General features: G+C 43.4%; 1 protein-coding gene and 1 long non-coding RNA gene across 5 annotated transcripts in view; both read left to right on the forward strand.

Annotated features, from left to right (window-relative positions):
* The window catches only part of CHST10 (carbohydrate sulfotransferase 10), a 17,872-nt gene extending 239 nt beyond the window's left edge, over positions 1-17,633 (forward strand). Inside the window, exons 1-6 of one of the 4 annotated variants that reach the window (XM_081198586.1) lie at positions 221-509; positions 8,101-8,241; positions 10,491-10,588; positions 12,099-12,333; positions 14,070-14,175; positions 16,466-17,633. In XM_081198586.1, the coding sequence (XP_081054712.1) occupies positions 8,142-8,241; positions 10,491-10,588; positions 12,099-12,333; positions 14,070-14,175; positions 16,466-17,003 (1,077 nt within the window). In that variant the 5' untranslated portion in view covers positions 221-509; positions 8,101-8,141 and the 3' untranslated portion in view covers positions 17,004-17,633. Of the gene's footprint in view, positions 1-220; positions 510-1,693; positions 1,846-8,100; positions 8,242-10,490; positions 10,589-12,098; positions 12,334-14,069; positions 14,176-16,465 lie in introns of those variants that run through there. The other 3 variants (XM_081198585.1, XM_081198584.1, XM_081198583.1) reach the window with 3 other exon arrangements.
* LOC308589540 lies at positions 12,340-14,016 on the forward strand. Its single transcript, XR_014009369.1, has 2 exons — positions 12,340-12,800; positions 13,337-14,016. It is a non-coding gene; the product is annotated as an uncharacterized lncRNA (long non-coding RNA).
* Positions 17,634-25,025: the final 7,392 nt, after the last annotated feature.

The following is a 25,025-nucleotide window of genomic DNA, read 5'->3' on the forward strand; positions in this document are numbered from 1 at the left end:
TAATATATCTATATCTATATATCAGAGCGGGGGGAGCAGCAAGCAAAGAAGGCGACGCAGCTGCAGCCCGGGCTGCGCATCTGCGTCGCCTGCTGAGGGGAGGCGCTTTCCCCGGCTCGCGCTGCTGCTGCACCAGCAGGGCCTGGTGGCGGGTCTGTGGGAGGAGCGGAGCTGTAGGCGGGCAATGCATGAGAGGAACGCGGCGGCGAGTCGCTGAGCGACTCAGGCCCCCCCAGGGGGGGGGGGGAGAGCCGCCTTTCCCTTTGGGGAGAAGAGGGCGGCGGTGGAGACGGCGCGCCCGGCCGGCCGGCCGCTTGCTTGCAGCAGTGGCCTCAGCTGGGCTGCAAAAGGGTGAGCACCGGCTTTTGCAAGGAAGGACGCATCTTCCATCACAGGAGCCCCGGCCCTTGGCCCTCTTCCCCGGGAGGGAGCGAAGGACTCTGCCCCACCCCGAGAGGGGCTGGCTGTTTCGACGAGTAGCCCCGGGCCCTCCCCCCCCTCCGGAGTAAGTACCTGGCTTTTCAAGCCGCGTTTGTTAACAGGGGGGCGGGTCTGTTTGTTTTCATCCAGGGTATGGGCAGCTGTCAGAGCGGTGGTCCATTCAGGAAGGGGACATTCCCAGGCTCCCAGTCCCCTCTGGAGACGCCACGGATTGAACCTTGCGAAGCATCCCTGAGCCACAGCCCCCTAGGTGTAGTGAGACCCTAGTCAGTGTTTTCACAAAATCCCCCACAAGGAAGGTACTTTTGATTAGGTGTCTTTAATCCGTATATACGGTCTAAAATTGTGAGGTAGAAGATGGAGCACTGGTGTATTTTCCTGTATGTGCAGAAGGATTCCTCCCCCCTCCAACTTGGTTGACTGGGCAAGAGAACAGAGGGTGGATTCCTTGGAGGTGAGGGGCGACAATTTCAGGAAAGAGATCTTGATGTCTTGGTGGAAGGTGCACTGCTTTTGCCTCCCCAGTTTGCTGCTGCAGTAGTATGTATAAATAAATAAATAAATAAATAAATAAAGATTCAGGCAATTGTTAGGAAGGGATTTGGAAATAAAACTGTTAGCGTCGTATTGTCATTTTATCTAAATATGTTTAGCACAGCCACTGTGAGCAATTTTGTCAACCCGACTGAAAAGAGCAATGAGTAGCTGAATCCTATAGAAAGGTCACATGGTTTTTCAGTGGGGCATTCTGCCTCGTAAGTATGTTTAGGACTGTCACTTGAAATGGTCAGCGGGTTAGAGGAGGGTTATCTTTCTTAGTGAGGCAAAACAAACGTTAAGGCGTGAGTGGCGTGTGCAGGATATCTAGGTGGACATTTTCCTCTTCTACAGTTCTGGAACTTGGCGCCTCATCCAATGAAACTGACCGGCAGACAGTTTAAAGCGGTTGAATGGAAGCATCTTGACATAATGCATGATAAGACACAGAAATTAATTGGATGCAGTGGTGAGCCATGTGCAGGTGCCAGACTGCTACCTTTCAGGATCAGGTAACCCCTAGCATCAGTTGTACAAGTGATATCTGAACTGGCCTAAAGGCCCTTCACCTGTTAAGAACTTTTGGCTAGGGAGTTTTTGAGCATGATTTCGTCTGATGAGATGGGGATTGTGGCCGTTAAGGATCTAGGTTCTTTCAGCTGTGTGCCCAAGCACTTGACATGAACTGGAGAAGGTAAAAGAACACACCTCTCAGTTGTTTTTCAGAAAGAAACCTAAAGGCCATTTGCTAATGCAGGCTTGGAGACGGTGCAAACCTATGCATGTTTACTCAGAAGTAAGTCCCATTTCCTGTTCAGTGGGGTTTACCCCCAGATAAATGTGCACAGGACCACAGCTTTGGAAAACGTAAGACAACGCTGCAGTAAAATTTAATTATTTTATGACATTTGTTTACCCTTTGCTTGCATTTCACTTACAGATAGGTAGAATATGACCATCTTGAACAAACAAATAACATTTATGAGAGCTCAGAAATGTGATCTGCCTAGTTTTATACAGGTTGTTATCTTTATAGGTTTGCTTTTTTAATGTATAAAATGAAGAGATAGCAGCTGCTCTTAACCTTAGTTTATTCTCAGCCTGGGTCTCGATGGTGAGCAATGAGTACCTGCCAGGGAAGGTGATAGAATAGGTTTGAAGCTGAAATTCACTATGTATAGGGAAGGAATTTTGGAGCAGAGAGGCCAATTAAAAAATGAAGTTTATGAGCTGGTTATCAGGGGTGCTAGGTCTGATGTTGATGAGAAGCAAACATCTGCCTGTGGTTTTTTGTTTGACTGCCCCCTGCTTAAAAGGCAATCTGGAGTCCAGATGTAGCGATTACCATCTAAAATATTCGACAAAGTCATAGAAAAAAGATAAATTGGTGTCTGCTATCTATCAACAACTTTCCATGTTAAGGGACCTGTCAGTGCCAGGTGTTTGGGACAAATAAGAGCAGGAATGGGGAACCTATGAATATCCAGGTGTTGGGCTACGGCTTCTATCATCCCTGACAATTGGTCATGCCTGGTGGGGCTGATGGAGGGCTTGGGAATGGTTTTTACCCTTGTGTGCTGCTTGTAATGGATACATCTCCCAATGAAATCAGTGGCAATTACTTCCGGGTAAGTGAGGTTAAGATTGCTGCCAAAGTGTGCAATCCTATAATGCTATAGGAGTAAGACCCAGTGCCCTGTAAACAAAGCAACCTCCTTGAATATATTAGGAAGATGTCAAACCACAGAGAGGTGAGCACTGAGGATTCAGTGGAATAGAGTGAAATAAAAAATGCTATTTGCAATAACTAGGATTTCTGAATGTTTTATTTACATGTTTGTGTATGTAGAAAGAACTTGCTGAGTTCACACTATGATCTCTTCACCATAGACCCACAACTTCAGTTCTCTACTTGGTCTAGAACACCAATTAATGGGAACACATTTAATGGAGATTCATACTCCATATCAATGTGTGCAAATTGCATTAAATTGGTATGCGTCTTATACCAATTGTAGAATTGAAAAAAATGGACATATGGTGCAGATTTTATGCTGGGGGTGGGAAGCCCTAAACACCTACTTTTGCAGAATGCAGTATTGCAGTTTTATAGCTACACTCTGTTTCCTTACTTACCGGTAACCTTGCCCATTTGTATGACTTGTTATTAGTTTTATGAGCATGATTATATTATAAAATGCAACTTGCAGTCTACAAGTGTAGCGTTCATAGATGCCATACAACTTCATTACAATCTGACAATTGTTACAGTGTACAAATGGTGAAATCTCACATGTATATGACTTTTTAAATTCATGTTCTTGGCTGCTACTGCCATCTTCCGCCACTCCCCCCCCCCCCATTGTTAAGAATTCAACTTCATTTTTGCCTTAGCTTATTCTCTGCTACAGAATCCCAAAACTAGGTTATCTGCTGCCGTTTTTGTGAGACGGCCTTTGTATCCTGTGTTTTGAGTGGGTTGGGGATTCCCATTTTCATATTTCACTTTGTAATTAGAGATGCAGTGGACTAGGCAAGTGTCAGATTTCAACTTTTCATCTGAGGTCGATGCATCTAAATCCTTTAGGATCCCTTCATCATTTAATAAGTCAGGAGCAATCCACACTTATCTGTAGCAGCTGCTTTCTCAAAGTGTGATGCTGGGCTGCTTTGGGATTGTGAGTACTCGCAGAAAGAAAGAGTTCTTCCTTGCACTAGCTTAGTTTGACGGGAAGGAACCATGAGCCATGCTTACTAAGGGTCAGACTGCTAAAAGGCCTTGTTGACATGTTAACACTGAGCTGGAGAGAACAGCCAAATGTGCAGAACCCTGGAATGAAAATCATGGCTTCTTCTTTCTTTCATCAGCCCTGCTGTTACTGTGCCATAAAGCTAAGCCATGGTTTGTTTCAGCATTATGTGCAAACCCAGGATCATGGTTTGTCTCATGCAAACCATGAGCAAGACTTTCCCCTCTTGTACACTCACAGCTGTTATTTATTAATTAAATTTATATACTGCCCTTCATCCAAGGATCACAGTTTTTACAGTATAAAAACACAAAAATGCCGAACAATACCCCCCCAAACTACCGTATTTTTCGCCCCATAAGACGCACCGGCCCATAAGACGCACCTAGATTTTAGGGGGGGAAATAAAGGGGGAAAAAATTATTTCCCCCCCAGGTGCGCTGCGCTAATCCAGAAGCTTGGGGCAAGCTGAGGTCAGCGCGCCCCAAGCTTCTGCGTGCCGGCAAGCAGTCCGCTGCCGCCCTAAGCCTCCCGCACCCGGCAGGAGGTCCCGCTGGGTGCGCAAGGCTTGGGGCGGCAGCGGACTGCTTGCGCGCACCTAGAAGCTTGGGGCGTGCTGAGCTCAGCACGCCCCAAGCTTCTGCATGCCGGCAAGCAGTCCGCTGCCGCCCCAAGCCTCCCGCACCCGGCAGGAGGTCCCGCCGGGTGCGCGAGGCTTGGGGCGGCAGCGGACTGCTTGCGCGCACCTAGAAGCTTGGGGCGTGCTGAGCTCAGCACGCCCCAAGCTTCTGCATGCCAGCAAGCAGTCCGCTGCCGCCCCAAGCCTCGCGCACCCGGTGGGACCTCCTGCCGGGTGCGGGAGGCTTGGGGCGGCAGCGGACTGCTTGCGCGCACCGAGAAGCTTGGGGCCAGCTGAGCTCAGCCCGCCCCAAGCTTCTCGGTGCGCGCAAGCAGTCCGCTGCCGCCCCAAGCCTCCCGCACCCGGTGGGACCTCCTGCCGGGTGCGCGAGGCTTGCAGACACTTGCCCGAAGCAGGGGGAGCCCTCCAGAGGGCTCCCCGTGCTTCGGGCGACAGGCTGCCGCCCCAAGCCTCGCGCACCCGGTCGGACCTCCTGCCGGGCGCGCGAGGCTTGCAGGCATTCGCCCCATAAGACGCACCCCGATTTCCCCTTCATTTTTGGAGGGGAAAAAGTGCGTCTTATGGGGCGAAAAATACGGTATGTGGTTCCCATAAATTTGCCTATGAGGGAATTTGCCTCCCTCATAGGCTGAAAAAGTTACCCAACTCGGAGTTAGACCCAGAGTTTCTTCAGTGTGGTATAATGATTAGAGTTTTGAACTAGGACTTGGGGGGCAGCAATTCATGCCCCCACTCAGTTATGAAGCTCACTGGGTGACTTTGGGCCAGTCACTTTCCCTGTCTGGCCTACCTCGCAGAGTTGTTGTGAAGATAAAATGGAGAGGAGAACCTAGGTGTATATGTGATATCATGGTGCCCAACCAAGTGTATTTTTATAATTGCAGATGCTGAAAAGTTTAAGTGGGTCAAATATTTCTCTGTCTATGATTCCACAATCCTATAAGAATGAGCTCAGGGGAAAGAAAGCAGTCTGTCTTGCTGGACCCTGTTATTTTAAAGAAAATATTGCACGAAGGGAGATGTGTAATCTAGGTCATGGTTTAATGTACAGTACGGTATTTTTTGAGACCCAGCAAATAAAAGCAATATGTTAGTTTCTGGGTTCCTTACTCTTGTCTGCATTCAGATCATCCTATTGAGCGTGGCAGGAAGTACGGGCAAACTTGGCCAGAAATTTAATGAAAGACATCAGGATTCCTGTCTTAAACTAGGAAGAGTTGAAGGCAGCTCCATACGTCACACAGCTGATGCACGTGTGTACAGATTTTACACTGGTGTTTCTTCCAGCACACACGTGATAGGTGGAGGGATATGTCTGTCTACATCTGGCTCTGGCCCAGAGTCATCAGATGTGCGTACTTGGGGTTTAAATATATGTGCATGCATGCATATATGTATATTCTACAGTGCAGAATTGTGTACCTGCAGCATGCTTTCCCAAACGTGTTGAGTTGCGGCAGCATTGAGAACAATGAATTGCTTTGTAGGCTCAGTACAATTCCGAAGATTTTTATTTTTTTTAAAATTACATAAAATCCACTTTTTGTGGTGTAGATATATTTAGTAGAACTTCTGTGAATGGTTTGTTTTGTTAGAATTTTATGTATGCAGGGGACGCAATTGTTTGTTCTGTCTTAGACTGGCACCAATTTAAGACTGGCAAGAGCATTTCAGAAGCTTGAAAGAGAACTCGGGTCCAGACTTCTGTGACGCTGTCTTGTTCATGGCTTCCGCAAATGTGCTCAAGCGTGATTCTTAAAAGCTTGTACAAAAAGTGCTGTGGCATCTTGGAGAATAACTGGCTTATTGTGGCACGGCTGAGCTTTCATAGGCTACTGCCCACTTCATAAGATGTTTAAGGCAGCTTTTACAGGCCTTTGCATAGAAAGGGGAAAGACTTGCACAGCTGAATCAAATGTTACAAAAATACACAGTATTCACAACAAACAGGTTAATCTCCATCTTCGTTCCATTTGTCCTCTTGGTACTGCAGATTAGCACGGTTCCTCTACTAAACTTTTATTTTACACTGACAAATCTATCCATTCTGAACAAGGGTACATTCCTCTAAAAAGTCTGCAAGCTCATTTAAAAAAAACAACAAAAAAACCACAGCGTATAGTCCATTTTATATTTACCCTTTGTAATCTGTTGAAATGATTTTGAGACTCGTTGCTTAATTGCTCCAAAATCCACAATTGTGCAGCCTTTATTGGGAGCAACCAAAATGTCAGAAATAGTGACAAGTCTTATTTTGGGACAGTAAAAGCTTTATATACCCGGATACCCGTGTTCTCTTTGATTTGTGCTCGTGCCAAGCCATATTTGTCATATTTCCTTTGGTCCACTAGACACCTTCATAACATGGGTTAACTTTCCCAGGTGGGCAATTTGCTACACCTGTCTGTACCTCCTGTTTAAAGAAATTCTTTCCATTGTTTCCCAGGCTGAGGCCATCTCTGCATGCGCAACCAGTGAAAAGTGGCTGATCCATTCTTTGTACTTTATACTTCAGGCTGCATCAACTGAAGTCAGTAATGTTAACTGGGGTAACTTGGTAATAGCTTTCAGGTTGGCCTTAGTTTCTCGAAACAAAAGGGAACAAAGCTTGTGGGTTTCTTGGCTTGTGGTTTGCTGCTTCTGGTGAGGCGTGGCATTGAGCAGTGGGGAATCCTGAGCAGTGCGCAGAAGCATGCTATTGGTTCATGGGAAACTATAGTTAAACATTTAACTATGGTTTAATGATGTGCAGACTGGGCTATTGTCTTTTACAGTTCCATCCGTTTCTGCATAGTTTTCTTGTTATTTTAATGCATGGGTGGCTAACATTTTCCAGCCCTACGGCCACATTGACAGCTACCCCTCTGAGGACCGTATGCCAACAACGGATGTGGACCATGCGTGTACGCGCACATGCATGCACGCTCACTACACATGTGCATTGCCCACATGCAGCGCACACAGAGTCACCGCACATACACTGCCGAACAACGTGCAAGCAAGCATTTAAATATAACACTCTTGCACACAGGCACACACACAATTACAGTCAGCATTCCCACTCCAGCAGTGGGGCGCCTCAAAATGCTGCCTTTTGCTTTGCACAGATAATTTGCTGATGGTACATAGAAAAAGACCCTTCTGGCTGCTCTTTAGAAATCCTCCGCTCAATGGCAGCTGGAGGAATCTCTTTATCTCCTGATTTGGTAGATAAAGTGCTCTCTCTGCTCTTTAGAGATCTCCATCTACAGAACAGACAAAGAGTTTTAGCGTTGGATCAGAAGATAAAGCTGGCCGGAGCCGGCAGGCCACTTCCTATAGCTTGGAGGTCTGGATCCGCCAGCCACCTCTCTTAATTTCAACATTTCACCTTTAGTGTGTATGTATTTGTACCGGAATTAGCATGTGGGAGGCAATCTCTTTTTGAAGATAGCTGTGTAAAATAATGAATTCTAGTAATTCTATAGCTGAGGGTAGTTCAAGGGCTGTACTGTTAATCCTCTTACTGGAGTAGACTGCAATGGAAGGAGATGCTTCTTTAGTTATAGAAGAGACTACTTCTCGGAAAACAAAAAAAGTACATGTGAAAATTGATACTTGCTTGTTTACGATGCATTTAAATGTTTTATTTCTTGTTTTACAGCTGCTTTGGATCTGTTACAGATAGACAGGCAGCATAGAAACTCATAAGAACATTTTATTTTTCATTTTTGTTTTGTTTTGGAAGAGCAGCAGGAACCAACGGACGTTATATGGATCATATCTGAAACATCATGCACCGCCAGTGGCTGCTGTTAGCTGCATGCTTTTGGGTTGTATTCATGTTCATGGTTGCTAGCAAGTTCATCACATTGACCTTCAAAAATCCTGATGGTAAGTTCATATATCTTTTTCTTTTTACTGATGCACATTCTGGAACAAAAAAAAATGGCAGTGTTAACGTCCAGAGAATTATTTTTATATGCTGCTGCTTGTCTTTTCTACAAACATTACAGAATACTACAATGTGCAGTATAAATAATTAGTAAATGAAAATGCTTTCCCTTTAACAATGTGCTTTCCCACCTATAAATCACATGTTGGAAAAATTACCTGAATTGCGCTTGTTGAAGATGCATATTTTTCCATGACTTGCTTTCCTTAAGGTAAACGAATCAAATATGCTGTGCAGCAATTGAGGTTTGTGCAGCTTAGAAAAAGTTGAAAGAAATAATACAAATCTCCCGAATTTCCATTCCTTTCCCCCTGCCTGCTTTTTTTCATTGTGTTTGTTGATTTTAGAACAAGTAACAGCTTGTCTACATGAAAGATAGGTATAAAGCAGTATACATCTTCAATGCAACTGTATATCTGCAAAAAGAAAGAACTTGTCTAGCTGGCAACCAATATATACCTTTAGAAATTGCCATATCTAAAAAAGTTGTCATTTGGCAAGTTGCTACAGAATGAACACTTTGACTCTTCCTTGCTCCCATTTGCTAACACTGGGCCATGTGATCTTGGGTTGAAGGTTCCAGGTGGTGAGAAGTGGACCCCTTTTTTCTGAAATAATAAAAATAAAAATAAATAATTTTATGCCGCCCATCTGACTGGGTTTCCCCAGCCACTCTGGGCATCTTCCAATAAATTAAAACACAGTAAGACATGAAACAATACGTGTGATAATGAGAGTTAGATGCAAAAGATTTTGTGTGCAACATGAAAATTTATATGGAAAAGTACAAATAGTGTTGTTCTCTACTACATACAGCATTTACATGTTAATCCTGAGTAGTGATTTAAATGCTTGCTTTTCAGGGGCGTGTTTGTAAGGTATTTTTTGGTGCTTTATCCCAAATTGGCCCTGTATTGCTTCTTATTGATTTCTGTCCTCGGCTGCTTAGTTGAAAAATAACAGCTAGTCTTTTGCTTATCTTAAGTAGCCCAGATGGTATTAAACTGTTAATGAGTTTAAATCCATTTGATGGCACTGTCTTGTTGTTCGTTCTCTCTCTCTCTCTCTCTCCCTCTCTCTCTCTCTCTCTGATAAAGTCTTCCATTGGCAGGGGACATAGTGCTTTTTGTGTGTGGATATGTCACGGTGGCAATTTCTGCATTTTCCCATAATAGGCCATTTAGTGGTGATCAAATTGATAAAGGAAGTATTATGTACTGCAGTGGCTGAAAGAGGAAGATTAGTGCCAGCAAACTATGAGACTCCTTGCGTGACTTTGCTGCATACACTTCAGTCGTCTTCACTTAAGATAGAATTATTGTTGAGGGGAGCTACACATTTTCCATACCCTCAGCACACAGTGTTCACTTCCATCCAGTTTTTAAGGTAGTTAGTGAAAAGTGACATACAAATGCAAACTGAGACCTGCGGGCATACAAATTTAAATAATAATAATAATATAACCTACGATGCATTTGTTTCAACAGGGTCTTACTCTGAAGTTCTGCTGTTTCCACAAACATTCATTTTCCTCCTGGTTTTAATGCATCTCTGTGGGGGTTTTTTGGTCTGTTTTGTCTGTAAGTCACGTTGGGTTGACTTGGGCGAGATAAAGTGACGAACAAATAAAAAAAATACAAAAATAAAATCTACATCAGAAGTTCCTAGTCATCTATCTATCTATCTATCTATCTATCTATCTATCTTACACACGCTTACACACTTATATATACATACACATACACACAAGGAAACAAAGCTAAAATAATTTAATTCTATCAAATATGACTCAAGGCAAAATTGCATATTTTACAGTAAAGTTGGAAGTAGCCATTTGTTTCTGAATATTCATGGTGATGAATACACAGATTCATGCAGTGACTTCAGACACAATGGTTGTATGGCATGTAAAGTATTAACCCTTACCCTAAGCAGATTCATGAACAAGGTTCTCAGACCATAGCTGGGCTTGGTAGTCAGCTATTTTTCCTTCTAGACATGGAATATGCCAAAAGTGTTTTAGAGTGCATGCAGAGTGCCTCTCTTATTGAGCAAGTGCAGCTGCCCACCCTCAAAGCACGTGATAAATGATACCAGAAATTGGTAATTATATATATATATATATATATATATATATATATATATATATATATATATATATATATTATTCTGTTTTCTTCTTACCTAGTGTATGGTGTCAAGCAAGAGCCGTTAACATTGACAGCTATAACTAAAGAAGAGAAAATTCAAGTGATGAAAGCGAAAAGGTTTTCTGGAGAGATTCAGGTATGTGCTGCTAACACAGAGTAAAAGTTGTATTCTACCCAAATAAGCTTGGTTGGTAGGAAGGAAAAGATAGGACCTCTCTTGAGGCATTTGTAGAATTCCCCTCAGAGATGCTAGACTTACCCCATCCCTGAGGGATATGAGCTGAACAATACAATACACACATGCAGAAACATCCTATATTTTTAATCGTTCTTAATATGGAATTGAAAGCCATCACCACAACTTGTTGTAGTGAATTCTGTATATCAGTTACACATTGTCTGAAAAAGAACTTTGTATTTTCTGTGCCAGGTATATGACTTTATTTTATTTTAATACAATCCCAATTTTCTCCTTGTCTATATGGTACTGCAGAGAAGCTATAAGGTATACTGCTTTTCAGCACAACCTGTAGCAGCTTGTTTGCTGGATTCTAAAACCCAAACAGCTTTATCTTACAAAGGATTAATCATTAGGCCTGTTCCAACCTTTCTCTTTATTCCGGTAGGAATATTTAGGACAGAATATATGTCCTAAATATTCTTAATTTCCTCCCGCATCCACGGAATGGAAATTTAGGAGCCCAATGTAACCATAGGCATACACTAACTATTATAATTCTGAAATCCATTGTGCAATTATATTGTGGAAATAATGTGCATAAATTCAAGGAAGACGAGAAGGTGGGATAATTTTTCTATAAAAAGTTGTGTTCCAGTGCTTAGTGTGTCATAATTTCAGCATGAGGGCAGGGGGTGGGAGAAGGCTTTCCCCACCACTGCAGTATGTATATAGCCTGGCAACCAACACATGGAAAGGTATTGATTTGTTCTTCTGATGAAGGCAAACTGGAAAGTGCGCTGCATGGTTAGTGGAAATCCTGTACTTGGGGCCAATACTGAGTTTTCACAGAGGCTTGCATAATCACAGTCACTCAGAAAATGAGCAACTTCAGCTGTGCAAATTGTGTCACACACACACACCCAGTAGAAACGTAAAGGTAAAGGGACCCTTGACCATTAGGTTCAGTCGTGACCGACTTTGGGGTTGCGGCGCTCATCTCGCTTTATTGGCCAAGGGAGCCGGTATACAGCTTCTGGGACATGTGGCCAGTATGACTAAGCCACTTCTAGTGAACCAGAGCAGCACACGGAAACTCCGTTTACCTTCCCACCGGAGCGGTACCTATTTATCTACTTGCACTTTGATGTGTTTTCGAACTGCTAGGTTGGCAGGAGCAGGGACCGAGCAACGGGAGCTCACCCCGTCACAGGGATTCGAACCGCCGACCTTCTGATCGGCAAATCCTAGGCTCTGTGGTTTAACCCACAGCACCACCCCTGTCCCATAGTAGAAGCAAAGGATGCCACAAATGGGTTTTCTGCATGAGACCAGTCCAGAGTAATTGTGCTGTATATGCCTAATTTCATGTTCCTTTAAAATGTGAACTGGAAAATAAAATTCTTCCTTATGCTCTCCTTCCCCCCTCCCTCTCCCCCTCCCTTCTCTTCTCCCATTTTATACCAAGACAATAGGTAGAGGTCTATCTGAAGACATTATACATCAACCTCTGGTCCATATGGAAAGGCTTGAGCTACTCAGGAATGTGTGCCAAGATGCATCGCTGAAAAACCTCACTCACACTACTGTTTCAAAATTTGTTTTGGATCGGATATTTGTATGTGACAAGCACAAGATCCTCTTCTGTCAAACTCCAAAAGTTGGCAATACTCAGTGGAAGAAAGTCTTGATTGTTTTAAATGGTATCTGTTTACTTCTTAAAGCCCCTGACATGTGTGCTTGGTTGGTTAGAGAAAAAAATTAACTAGCATAGTATAAAAATAGGTTGTTTCTGTCCACTGATTTATTTATTTTTTATTCCAGCATTTCACTCCCTCTTCTTTTAAACACTTTTTTTAAACACTTCATTCAAAAATAAAAATCCTGAAGTCTTCCGGTACTCACCTTTGCGCCACCTACATAACCTGTGCCAAAACCATGGCAATATGGTTGGTGCACTGCTATGGTTATTGGGAGCTAATTGCAACCTGAGCTTTAAAATTAAATCTACTTCTGTGCCCAGTACAGCTTAAGCAACAGAATCAAACTATTCCAAACATAAGATACCATTCCCCCAAAGTTTTAACTAAAGTTTACTGCAATGTCAAATTAGCATTTCAGTTTGACTTCATTTCATTTAAAAAAATATATAGTCCATAGGCATTCCTAGGTTAGAATAAAGTTACATAGTTCATAGCTGTCAACTTACAGATTTGAAAATAAGGGACCAGCAGCCTCAAAAATAAGGGACCAGCAGCCAAAATAAGGGATTTTCCAGGCACAGGTATGTTCAACTTCTGAGCCCCTCCGAGCCAAAGGCAGATAGCCCAGCCAGCAGCCAAACGAAGCCTCAAGCGGTGGTTCCCACAGCGCAGCAACCCGGCAAAGGGGATACAGCAAGGAAAATCACTGTCACCTCTCCACTGGGAAGTGCTGAGCAAAGGCGAGTCCCCAGACAACGCGGCCGATTTGATCGGCACAAGGCATGCAAGCTCCACCCCCCAATCGTTCTTAGACTCCTTATTGGGTGAGCAACGCAGCCAAGCAACTCAGTTGGAGCCTCCCTCCTCCCTGGCCGGCAGGGAGGGAGGGAGGGAGAGGACCTGCTTCCTTTGAAACCCGAAAAATTTAAGGGACATCATCAATAAGGGACAGCAGCGGGACACGGCGCTGGGATAAGGGACTTTCCCGCCAAATAAGGGACAGTTGACAGCTATGACATAGTTATAAAGCTAATACCGTACTTTTCCGTGTATAAGACTAGGTTTTTTTACTCAAAAATAATGTTAAAAAATGGGGCTCGTCTTATACACAGGCATTGTATTGTTGGGCCGGGTGATTGGTTGCAGCTGCCAGCTGCAGCTTGTCAGCAGCGATTTGGTGGGTGATTGTTTGCTGCGGCAAGGGCTGCTGTGGATTGGCTGTCGCTGTGGCAATTGGGCGTTCAATTGCCGGCTGCTGTAGACGAGCAGGCAGACGCTTGTGTGGTGTAGTGGTTAAGAGCGGTGGACTCGTAATCTGGTGAACTGGGTTTGCGTCTCCGCTCCTCCACATGCAGCTGCTGGGTGACCTTGGGCTAGTCATACTTCTCTGAAGTCTCTCAGCCTCACTCATCTCACAGAGTGTTTGTTGTGGGGGAGGAAGGGAAAGGAGAATGTTAGCTGCTTTGAGACTCCTTCGGGTAGTGATAAAGCGGGATATCAAATCCAAACTCCTTTTGCGACGTGATCTTTTATGAGCGTTTGCATTCGGATTAGTGAATTTCTGCATTCCTCCCCCCACAAAAGCTCTACAACTCTGGGCATTCCCCCCCATTTTCTTAAATTTGAGTCCCCCAAAATAGGGGGCATCTTATACATGGAAAAGTACAATAATTTTCTTTCTTTTTTTAAAGAAAGGTAGCTTTCTAAAAATATGTACTAACTTAACTATTCCCCAGGAGCTTTTTCTTCCATTGAGGAGATCCCAGAGAACATTGTGCATGACCACGAGAAGAATGGTTTGCCACGCTTATCTTCCTTCAGTGACTCAGAAATTCAAGAGCGGTAGGTGATAAACTTTAGCTTAACTTGGTGTCTGAACCAAACAGCTGTTTTGTTTTGAAAAGCCACACTTAACCAAATTAAGTGGCGTGTATGAAAAGTAAGCATGCTGAAAGGAAAGGTAACCCATGTTGACCTAAGGCAGAACCTTTTTTATGCTAACCCAAATGTCACATGATAGTGCACACGCTTTTGAGTGATCCAGAAAGTTATTAGGCTGTAGGGCTGGGTAATATCTGGTTTTCAACATCGTGATATATCACCAGCTAGACATCGCGGCATACCAGTATATCGCGATGTCTGAAAGAAGGATGGAGCTATGTAGAGGCATTGGCTGTGGCTTCACAGTTTTCCCTGCATCAGGATTTTGCTGGTGCCTGCTCTTGTGATTCACTGCAGGAGGCTGGGGAGAGCTGAGCCAGCATAGTTTACAGGGGCTGCAGATATTGAGAGAAGCATTGGCTGGCTTCATGGTTTTTTCCACATTGTGATTTTTGCATTTTTGTGTGCTCGCCCCCCCCCCCCAATGATTCATGACATATTGCCAGGTCAAAAATTCTGAAACCAGTATCACAAAATGGTCTTCAAACCGGTTTTGGATGATAGTTCCAAGTTCATTGAGCCCCTTGATGAGCTTATAAAGTTGTCATCAACCATACCCTGTTGTTGTTGTTTAGTGGTTTAGTCATGTGCGACTCTTCGTGACCCCATGCACCAGAGCATGCCAGGCACTTCTGTCTTCCACTGCCTCCCGCAGTTTGGTCAACCATCTTGTCCTCTGTTGTCCCCTTCTCCTTGTGCCCTCAATCTTTCCCAACATCAGGGGTCTTTTCCAGGGAGTCTTCTCTTCTCATGAGGTGGCCAAAGTATTGGAGCCTCAGCTTCAGGATCTGTCCTTCCAGTGAGCACTCGGGGCTGATTTCCTTAAGAATGGATAGGTTTGATCTTCTTGCAGTCCATGGGACTCTCAAGAGTCTCCTCCAGCACCATAATTCAAGAGCATCAATTCTTTGGTGATTGGCCTTCTTTATGGTCCAGCTCTCACTTCCATACATCACTACTGGGAAAACCATAGCTTTAACTATACGGACCTTTGTTGGAAGGTGATGTCTCTGCTTTTTAAGATGCTGTCTAGGTTTGTCATTGCTCTTTTCCCAAGAAGCAGGCATCTTTTAATTTCATGACTGCTGTTACCATCTGCAGTGATCATGGAGGCCAAGAAAGTAAAATCTCTCACTGCCTCCATTTCTTCCCCTTCTATTTGCCAGGAGGTGATGGGCCCAGTGGCCATGATCTTCTTTTTTTGATGTTGAGCTTCAGACCATAATTTGCACTCTCCTCTTTCACCCTCATTAAAAGGTTCTTTAATTCCTCCTCACTTTCTGCCATCAAGGTTGTTTCTGAGGTTGTTAATATTTCTTCCGGCAATCTTAATTCCGGCTTGGGATTCATCCATACCCTAGTGTTCTTAAAATGACAGTTTTGTAGAGCAGCAAGGATTCATCTTGAAGAAGTGTGGGTGGCTGTTGGTGCTGGCTGATTCTACATCTCTGGAAATACAAAAAAACAAAAACCTTTCTCTGTTTGTAGGCTAAACATTTCATTTAGGTAAAACATAAGAGCCAAATGTTCTGAGTCTCAGGGCTGGTTCATTCACACCTGTACATCAGTTGTTTTCTCATTGCTTGGTAACTTGAAGAATGCATGGACAGACTTTCGGTGCGTATGGCTACTACCGCTATGCTGTTGCATTCGGGACATGGATGGCACTGCGGTCTAAACCACTGAGGCTCTTGAGCTTGCCGATCGTAAGGTTTGCAGTTTGAATCCGTGCAATGGGGTGAGCTCCTGTTGCTTTGTCCCAGCTCCTGTCAACTTAGCAGTTCTAAAGAATACCAGTGTGAGTAGATAAATAGGTACCGCTGCGGCGGGAAGGTAGACAATGTTTCTGTGTGACCTGGCTTCCGTCACGGTGTCCTGTTGCACCAGGAATGGTTTTGTCATGCTGGCTACATGACCCGGAAAGCTGTCTGTAGAAAAATACCAGTTCCCTCAGCCTGAAAGCAGAGATGAGCACCGCACCCCATAGTCGAATTCAACTGGACTTAACCGTCCAGGGGTCTGCTGTTGCATTCACACATGCAAGTTACCATTTGCTGCTGCAGCCATCAAGTGAGGAACATGCATGTGTGGACCATTGCTTATTTTATTTAGCTTTGTGAATTTCCAGCAGATAACAAATTCTTAAAATTGCCACATACAACTTGTTTCCTCTTTTTCTTACCTATTTCAGGCTGAAATTATACTTCAAGTTCCTTATCGTAAGAGATCCGTTCGAGAGGCTTATTTCTGCATTCAAAGACAAGTTTGTCCGCAATCCTCGTTTTGAACCTTGGTATAGGCATGAAATTGCTCCCGGCATCATTCGAAAATATAGAAAGAATCGCACTGAGACCAGGGGGCTGCAGTTTGAGGACTTCGTGCGCTACTTGGGTGATCCAAATCATCGGTGGCTAGATATACAATTTGGAGACCGCATCATTCATTGGGTGACCTATGTGGAACTTTGTGCCCCCTGTGAAATAACATACAGTGTAATTGGACATCATGAAAGCTTGGAAGAGGATGCACCATACATCTTGAAGGAAGCTGGAATAGACCATCTGGTGTCTTATCCTACTATTCCGCCGGGGATAACACTGTATAACAAAACTAAGGTGGAACGCTATTTCTCGGGAGTTAGCAAGAGAGACATCCGCCGCCTTTATGCCCGTTTTGAAGGTGATTTTAATCTTTTTGGCTACCCAGAGCCAGATTTCCTACTCAACTGACACCTAGGAACTGTGGATGAATGAGTATAGTTGATTAAAGTGTACAAAATAATATTCTGCGTAACTGAGATGGTACTGTATCTTTTGTAGGTTTCAGAAACTTGTTCCTTATATCTGTTGGAAGATTTGCTATGTAGGAGCAACTAGGGATTGCAAATTGCTAGCTACTGAAAATAGTTTTTTAATACATGGCACTGCAATATGTTAAAAGCAAAACTTGTTAAGATAGAAAATGTCAAACGTTCCTCTTTCCCTTAACCAACAGAGGATGGACCAGTAATCTATAAATGAACTTGAAAGTGATTGCATTTATAAAGAACATTTAGAGAGGGAGGCAGCTTTCTCTAGAGTTCATGAGCTAAGGACCTGAATATGAAACTTGGATGTCAACATGGGACCAAACATTGGAAAGCATTTTATAGACGAGGAAAAGACGAGGTCTTTTTTCTTGGGTTCCTTTGCAGAGGTCACTGCCTTATGATAGCAGTGACTAACCATTCAAGTCAAACAGTCGTGTATTTTTCACTGACAACCTTTGAGGTCATAGGAGATCAGAAATCTTCTGCAAGTGAAGCTACAGATCCCTATTGTTAAAAATGTGGGGAAATTAAAAACTTGATATTTCTTGTATACGCTTGAGTGACTTGGGTACCATTACTGCTACCAAGCCTACATGTGTCCCTGACCACATGTTCCGTGTGAGCACACAAGCAAGCACCTCAGACGTGAAATTATTCAACAACTTGAGCCAAAGTCACAGTGTGCCGTGGAGACAGTGCCTTGTACTTTGGCCACAAAGGGGAAATAGCAGTATGTAGATGCACAGAGTCCCTCTTTGGATGAAAGCAGAGGTTGCATTTGGATAGAGAGAACAGCAAGATCAGGGAAAACAGCAGAGAAGCTGCAGTGTTGAAGCATTAATAATTACCTGTTACAAAGCCAGGGGAAAGAGTAATTTCCTGTGATTCACAGTGAGTAGAGAGTTTGGGGTTCTAGATGGATGCCAAGGTTGTTGGGATGATTGACACCCTGGCTCTGAGATAACATGCAAGCAAGCAGGAAAAAGACTATGATGGGGGACCAAAGACGAAAGGCCTTTGTAGGGTGTGTTGAGTCCCAAATGGTGCAGTACTCAAGCAAGCAATTTGGGTTCTTCTGGAACCTTCCCAAAATGGCTATCCTGACTAGATATGAAGACGATGACAAAAATTGAGGAGAGGCAAGGGAACAGGGTGGAGGAGGCAGGGAAGCCAGCAACCCATTGGAATCTGAACCAATTGAACTGTGTGTCCACTTGGGGACAAGAACTTAAAAGGTTCTGTTTCTTGTGGGTGCGGGGTTACCTGAATCAAATGGGAAGATTGCAAATCTGGCTGAAAGACGGATATGTTTCCAAAACAAGGTGTATTTGCATGAAATGAGAAGAGGCAGGATGCTTTTAAGTCTGTTCCCTCCACTCCTCAGGGCAATTAGGGGTAAACGTAGAGGTGTGTGTAAGATTGAATGCCAAGTTTGAAAGTACTGGTTGCAAAAATGCTAAACCAAGGCGATGGACCCCTGTCTTAAGAAATGCAGCATGGACAGTACTTCTTGGAATTGCACTTTAGTTCCCACCTTGGGCTAATGAACAGCCAAATTGAGCTGCATGCCTGCCTTGGCTGTGTCCAGCCAGAATGAGGCATTTGTAACTATTCTGGGCCCTTGTTTCCCATGGTAATGAGATGGAGCCTAAGTTGTGTTAGGGAGGGGAGCTAGTGTACACTTTGTATAATCATTTGTAGAGCAAAGCTGAAGGAGTCAAAAGTGAGGCTGAACACCTTGGTAAAAGATACCTAATGTGCATTTGCAAGGTTTGGTAAACGTGCATTTTGCCATTCTTAATTTTATATATTTTTAAATGGTGCTGGCTAGCCTAATGATCGCACAAGCTGTGAAACTTATAAGAGTGCTGCCAAAGTAAACTGGATCAATATTCCGTTCAAACCAGGTATCTCCTGGGACCAATTCTTAATCTTGGAAATACCCGTGCATGCAATGGGGCAGTGGAACTCCCTTAAGATCTCCACTGCATGTGCAACGCTAACATATTATTGCAAGACTTAATGTCCGATATTCATGATCCTTATATTATTTTAAAAAAGGATGGTAAGACTCAGCAATGGATGTTGATGAACGTGTGCATATTTCGTCACACTGAGTTATATACACAGAGGGGCTGCCCAGGTCCACTGGTGAGGGGAGTGCACTGCCCCTGGCACCATCGAGGAGGGGGGTACCATCGCGGCCGCCCCCCCTGGACATGCGCTGCGCACCCCCCCACCATGCGCTGCCACGCCTTCGCAGGCAGCGCTCCACACCCCTGCGGGCCACTTGCCACGCCCCTGGGGTGCGCACCAATCATGCCTCCACCTGCTCTCCGCCCCCGGTTCCAGAGCATGCAGTTTTGCTACTGCCCAGGTGCAAGCATGATATTTCCAGAATGTGTAAATTGACCCTTTCAGCAGGCAGATTTGTTGCATTAGAGGAGAGAACCCAAATTCCTAATCTTTCCACAAAAGAGCCCTGTCTGTTTTTTAATATACTTTAGGGTAACACCCCCCCACCCACTTCCATATGAGTAACTGGCAAAATTCACCGGGAATATAAAGAGATGGTCTGTCTGTGTAATATACATGTACTGAAGTTTAATAGCAAATTTTAAATGTCCAGAACAACAATAATACTTCTGATTTGTGCTTGTGTTGTCATTGTTCACAAGAGGCAACTTTTTCATTTTATTTTTAGGTTCACCAGCAATAATAATAAGAAAAAACTCCTGTTGATCAGCTTTGCTCCACTGTGATGCCAGAAGAAAGGAATAGTTGCATTTTAGTTTTCAGTGGGTCAAGAGCTGATTTTGGTCAACACAATTTGGACACTTGACATAAATGTTGAAATCCTGCTATAGTAATGTCTTAACTTGATTGGCCAGGAGTAGTCAGAATGGTGAGAAAATTGAGGAAAAACCTCCACGTCTTCTCGTAAGATGTGCTTTGTAAACTTGAAGGAAAAAAATCAGTGCCAAAATTGCTGCTTCCTGTATATTCTGTTGCCAGTGGGAATCTTTTAAAGACTTGAGAGCCGTTCTATATATTGCACAATGATTGAGATGACAGAGTTCTACACTATATACCACTTCAGACATTAGGTTGGGAATAGCTATATTTTTCTTTGCGCCCTTGTATAATAATAATAATACTCCCTGAAGGGAGCACGTTTGGAGCCAGGGGATGGTTTAGTTTCACTTCTTCCTGGTGATAGTTTTCTATAGCCGATAGCTGGCTGGGTTTGATGGGAATTGGAGTCCACGACATCTGGGGGCTGCCATGTTAGTTCCCTCTGTTGTAATGTGTAGAATGGCTCCAGTTTATTGGAGGAGAATTAAGGGCTCTTTCTGACATGGAAATTTCTCCCACAGAGATCTCTCGCCTGTGTAGGAAAACCATATGCACGTTTGTGTGCGCAGTGGGGATGTACATCTATATTGCCATGTTTGTACGTACATGCAGCTTTCCTACGCAGAAGTAATATCCATGCCAGGAAATAATTGCATGTGAAGCTGCCCTTAGTTACCGTTGATAACAAGAGATATGTCCAAGATGGCAAAGCTTGAAGCGCTCTTGTCATTTTTGGGGGGGTGGGAGTGGGGTGGGGGGGCACATTTACAAGATCTTCAGTATACAATAGGTCTTAACTGATGTTTAAAAGATGTAACAGCTCAGTTATTTTTATACGTGTTAGAAAATAAATTGCAATTCAGGATTAATGAGCTGATCAAGTTACCTTTCTGCTGAATTAAAATGTAACAATGTGAGAAATGTATAGCAAAATAAGGCCTTAAAGCTAATTCTAATAAAAAACCCCGAAGATGAAGTCTATTTTCCCTCATTCTCTCTGTGATCTGATTGCCCATATTATTGGTGTGTCCTTGTGCAATCTTCGTATAGAATCCAGGTGCATTGCAAATTCCATGGTAAATATATTTTTTCCCCTTTTGCTGGTGCTTCTTTCTCTAATAAACTCTGTGTATCTTTTGATAGATTCCCATGTAGTGATAGGCTAAACTTGAATAGATTCTGGTTTCATAAAGTAATTTTGGTGTCTGATTGTGGTTATTTTCTTCTAGTTTGCAGTTATGTTTGCTCTTATGAATTTCTTAGCTTTTTATATACTTAAACATTTATTTATTTATCCATCCATCCATCCTATGTTTGGAGTTTTTGTTTTAGGTATTTATTTGGTGTCCATTGTTAAAGTGCATAGTCCTTCAGAAGGAAAATGGCATACAACTGACAGTCATGACTGAGGTGCATGATACAAAAAGAACAGTGGTTCAGGTAGGTCAGTGGGCCTTTGGGCCCACAAATGATATTGGACTACAACTCCCATCATCCACATGTAGCTTAGCTAATGGGAGTTGTAGTCCAATGATATCTTGGCACCCAAGATGGAAGAATGCTGATTTGAGTAACATTAAACTCTGGACATAATGGTCTCACAAGGGGGTGGGGAACAGTCTTATGTTATTGTCAGGAAACTGACATCAGAGCAACAGGCGAAGGAGAGGCTCTCTGATTCTGCAGGGGAAGGAACAAGCACTAGGGGGAGACGCAGCTTAATGGAGGGGGAAGGAAATCAGCGTAACACCAAGGAGCCAGGAGAGCAGATGGGAGAAGAGGTGGAAGGGCTCCGGGATTCTTCCTTGGAAGTCAGTGAGGAGAGCCCTGGTTCTCCACTACCCACGCCCTCCTTGCGCAGGAGACTCCCGCGCAATGAGAGGCGGAGACGATTGGGAGTCAAACAACTCTTATGCTGGCAACGGTTTAAGAAACGCCCACAGACAGACTCTGCGAGCGACTGAGGCAGCCACACCGAGATGGGCTGTGCAGTCAGGACGGTTTAACCCAGGCAGCCAAGCTCCAAAAGGGGACAGTTTACGCACGAGTAACTCCAAACCACTACAGTTATCATGTATATTATTTCACTTTTTTCACTTTCTTCAAAATATGTTAAGCCCGTTTTGCTGTCTTTGAGGGTCCTCCTGCTCATTCTGCCCTAGTCTACTGTAGGACTGGGCGATATCTGGTTTTCAACATTGTATATATATGATATATATAAATATCACAATGTCTGAAATAAGGATGGAGCTACTTGGAGGCATTGGCTGGCTTCATGGTTTTCCCCACACTGATTTTTTGCATACCTCACACACATATATCATGATTCACAATATATTTCCAGGTCAAAAATTATGAAACCGCTATCACAATATGGATATCAACAGGATTTTTGATGATATAGTGATATATATCACCCAGCCCTAGGCTTTCGTCACAAATTCCTGTCCCGATGGCGCCACTAAGTAGGGAAGAGGTAAATAAGCAAATTTAGACATCACTCTTTTTTTGTGGTGTTACATTATGTCACAAAGTAGCAGGAGACGGAACTGGGAGAGGAGGAGCTAATTACGGTAACTCATTAATGGATTTCAAAGTTCTTTCTGCAAGAGCCCCCATTAAATAGTGCATGGTTCTTTCGATACCTTGACAATTTTCATTCTCTTAAATGTTTTGCTGCTTTTAAAACTCCTGCCCTAGCTGAGCACTGCTTATGGCAGCAATTTCTGGTTCTCGTACGGAAGGCCTAGCAGACTGCCTTCCTTGCCCTTCTGATGCCTTGCATCAAAATATCAAAAGCATTTATTGTTGGCATGAAAGACGAGCACAAAAAACAGATTTTCAAAAAGGAAGATGATGGTGAATTCTGTTGCCCGTGTGCAATTGTGGTAAATTTCATGTCTTTTTTTTCAGTCTACGAGACTGAAAAGTATAGCCCAGTACAACCCTGTCGACTGATTTTAGATCCAAGCTACACAATAGTTGTTCAGTATTTCTTTTCCTGTTTAGCAACTTTGCTTTTTGTAGAATGTCCAGGCTTGCAGCATCCTCTGAATAAATTCAGGATTGCTGATTCCAAGTACAGTATATGACATCCATGCCCTCCATTGCGCTGTTTTGGACAATCACAGGAGGGCCCTCTAGTGGCCAAAACATTAATAGAAGACTATTAATATTAATGTTTAATATTAATAATTAATTAATTATTAATTAATATTAATGTTCTATTAATAGAACATTAATAGAAGTACTGTACTACAGAGCATCAAAATCCAGTTTGTTTGGTGACAACAAATGCAATTTTAATCCTGTTCTTTTATTTTATTGGATGGTGCCTTGCATTAGTCCCATAAAGTAAGTTTTTCTCTCAGAGAGCTGCCAGGTTTATGGGGGCCCTGGGCACGGTGGAATCTTTTAATTCACAGATGGTATTGCCGGTTACCTCAACTTCCCATAATTTTTATTTTATTTAAATTCTTACATTTATATCCAAACTTTCCTCCAAGGAACCCAATGTGGCATACATATTTCTCCTCCCCATTTTATCCTCACAACAAACCTGTGCGGTAGGTTGGGCTAAGAGACGGTGACTGGCCTGAGGTCACACAGTGAGCTTCATGGTCAAGTGGGGATTTGAACCCTGCTCTGTCAAATCTTAGTCCACCACTCTTAACCACTACACCACCAATGTCATACGAACATCAGCCTACTTTACAGGGTTTCTGTAAGAATGCCTGTGGCAATGTATGTGAGGCACTATGAAAATTTAGCTACAGTGAAGACTTTATACAGTGATTTTTCTACTAGTATCTTTTCAAGTAGAGGAGCATATTTTAAAATCTCTCAAGCAAAGCATCACGCTGGTCTGAACGATTCGGGGCACTGCTTAAATTTCAAAGATGTTTAACGTTACACTGTTTTTCGGTAAACGAAATGTGGATTTCTATCACCTCAGCAATAGCAAATATAACACAATACTGGGCAGTGCTCTCGGTGTTGGGAGGAATGACAAAATAATGACTAATTTACACTTTCCTTTTAGCAGCCAAAAGAACTATTTAGTTAACCTCCATTGTTGGCATCCATTTTTGTTTCTCATAGTGGTGTAAGGAGCTTAACAGCTCGAAAAAGCATTCCAACAAATCAGCAAGGCTGTGAAATCTCAAATCTGCCTAGTGCCCGTAGCTCAGTGCTAGCTTGGCCCCCTCACTGGGCAATGGCTGAGTGTTGGGTGATTCACCCAAATTAGCTGCCATGTCTGTAGGATTTCTTGGACAAGTGAAATGGCTGCTTACATTCCACCCCTGTGAGTCACATCCAAATTACTGCCTCCTAGATCGGAGAGCTCTGTGTGTGAGTGAGAGATCACGTTTTGTGTTTAAAGGAAGTGAAAAGGAAATTCTAAATGACAGGGTCATGCTAAATAAGGCTGCTTCTTTTGCTCAGCTTCTTCATATGAGTCATGCTTCAAGAGGGTTCGAAGCAAATAGGCAGTGGAAGCCATGTAGATAAGGGGGGGGGGAATAGATAAAATTAGTTGGCACCCCCTGAACTGAATATTTGAAAGAGAATGCTTTTACAGATACAGGCATTCTTGTCTGGTTGTGTGTGGGCAGAAAAGATGTTTGCATTCCTGGCTCCATGTCCTTGGCAGACGCCTTGGTTGCACCAGGCTCACCACTCACTTGCACATCGAGCTGTGTGAAAAAACCTGCAAGGTTTGAGACAGTTTGTGGGGCAGAGGGTGTTTTAGAAAAGGTGCCGGCTCACAGTCATTATGTTTTAAGTTGGTGGATTTTAACCCTGGACGCTAACTTGCCTCTGTATATTTTAGGCTCAACTCCCCATAATTTCTTTCGGATATTTATCTGATGATGATGATGATGATGATGAAAGAGGACTATAATAGAATTGTGGAGTTAAAAGGGACCCCGAGGGTCCTCTAGTCCAACCCCCATTACAGGAATATGCAAGTGACCCTTACGGGGATTGAACCTACAACCTTGGCATTATCAGCACCATGCTTTAACCGACTGAGCTATCCAGACTGAGATGCAATACTCAATGCATCACACAGCATTTGCTC

Source organism: Podarcis bocagei (genome assembly GCF_964188305.1).
Source record: "Podarcis bocagei genome assembly, chromosome: 6".
Lineage (NCBI taxonomy): Eukaryota > Metazoa > Chordata > Lepidosauria > Squamata > Lacertidae > Podarcis > Podarcis bocagei.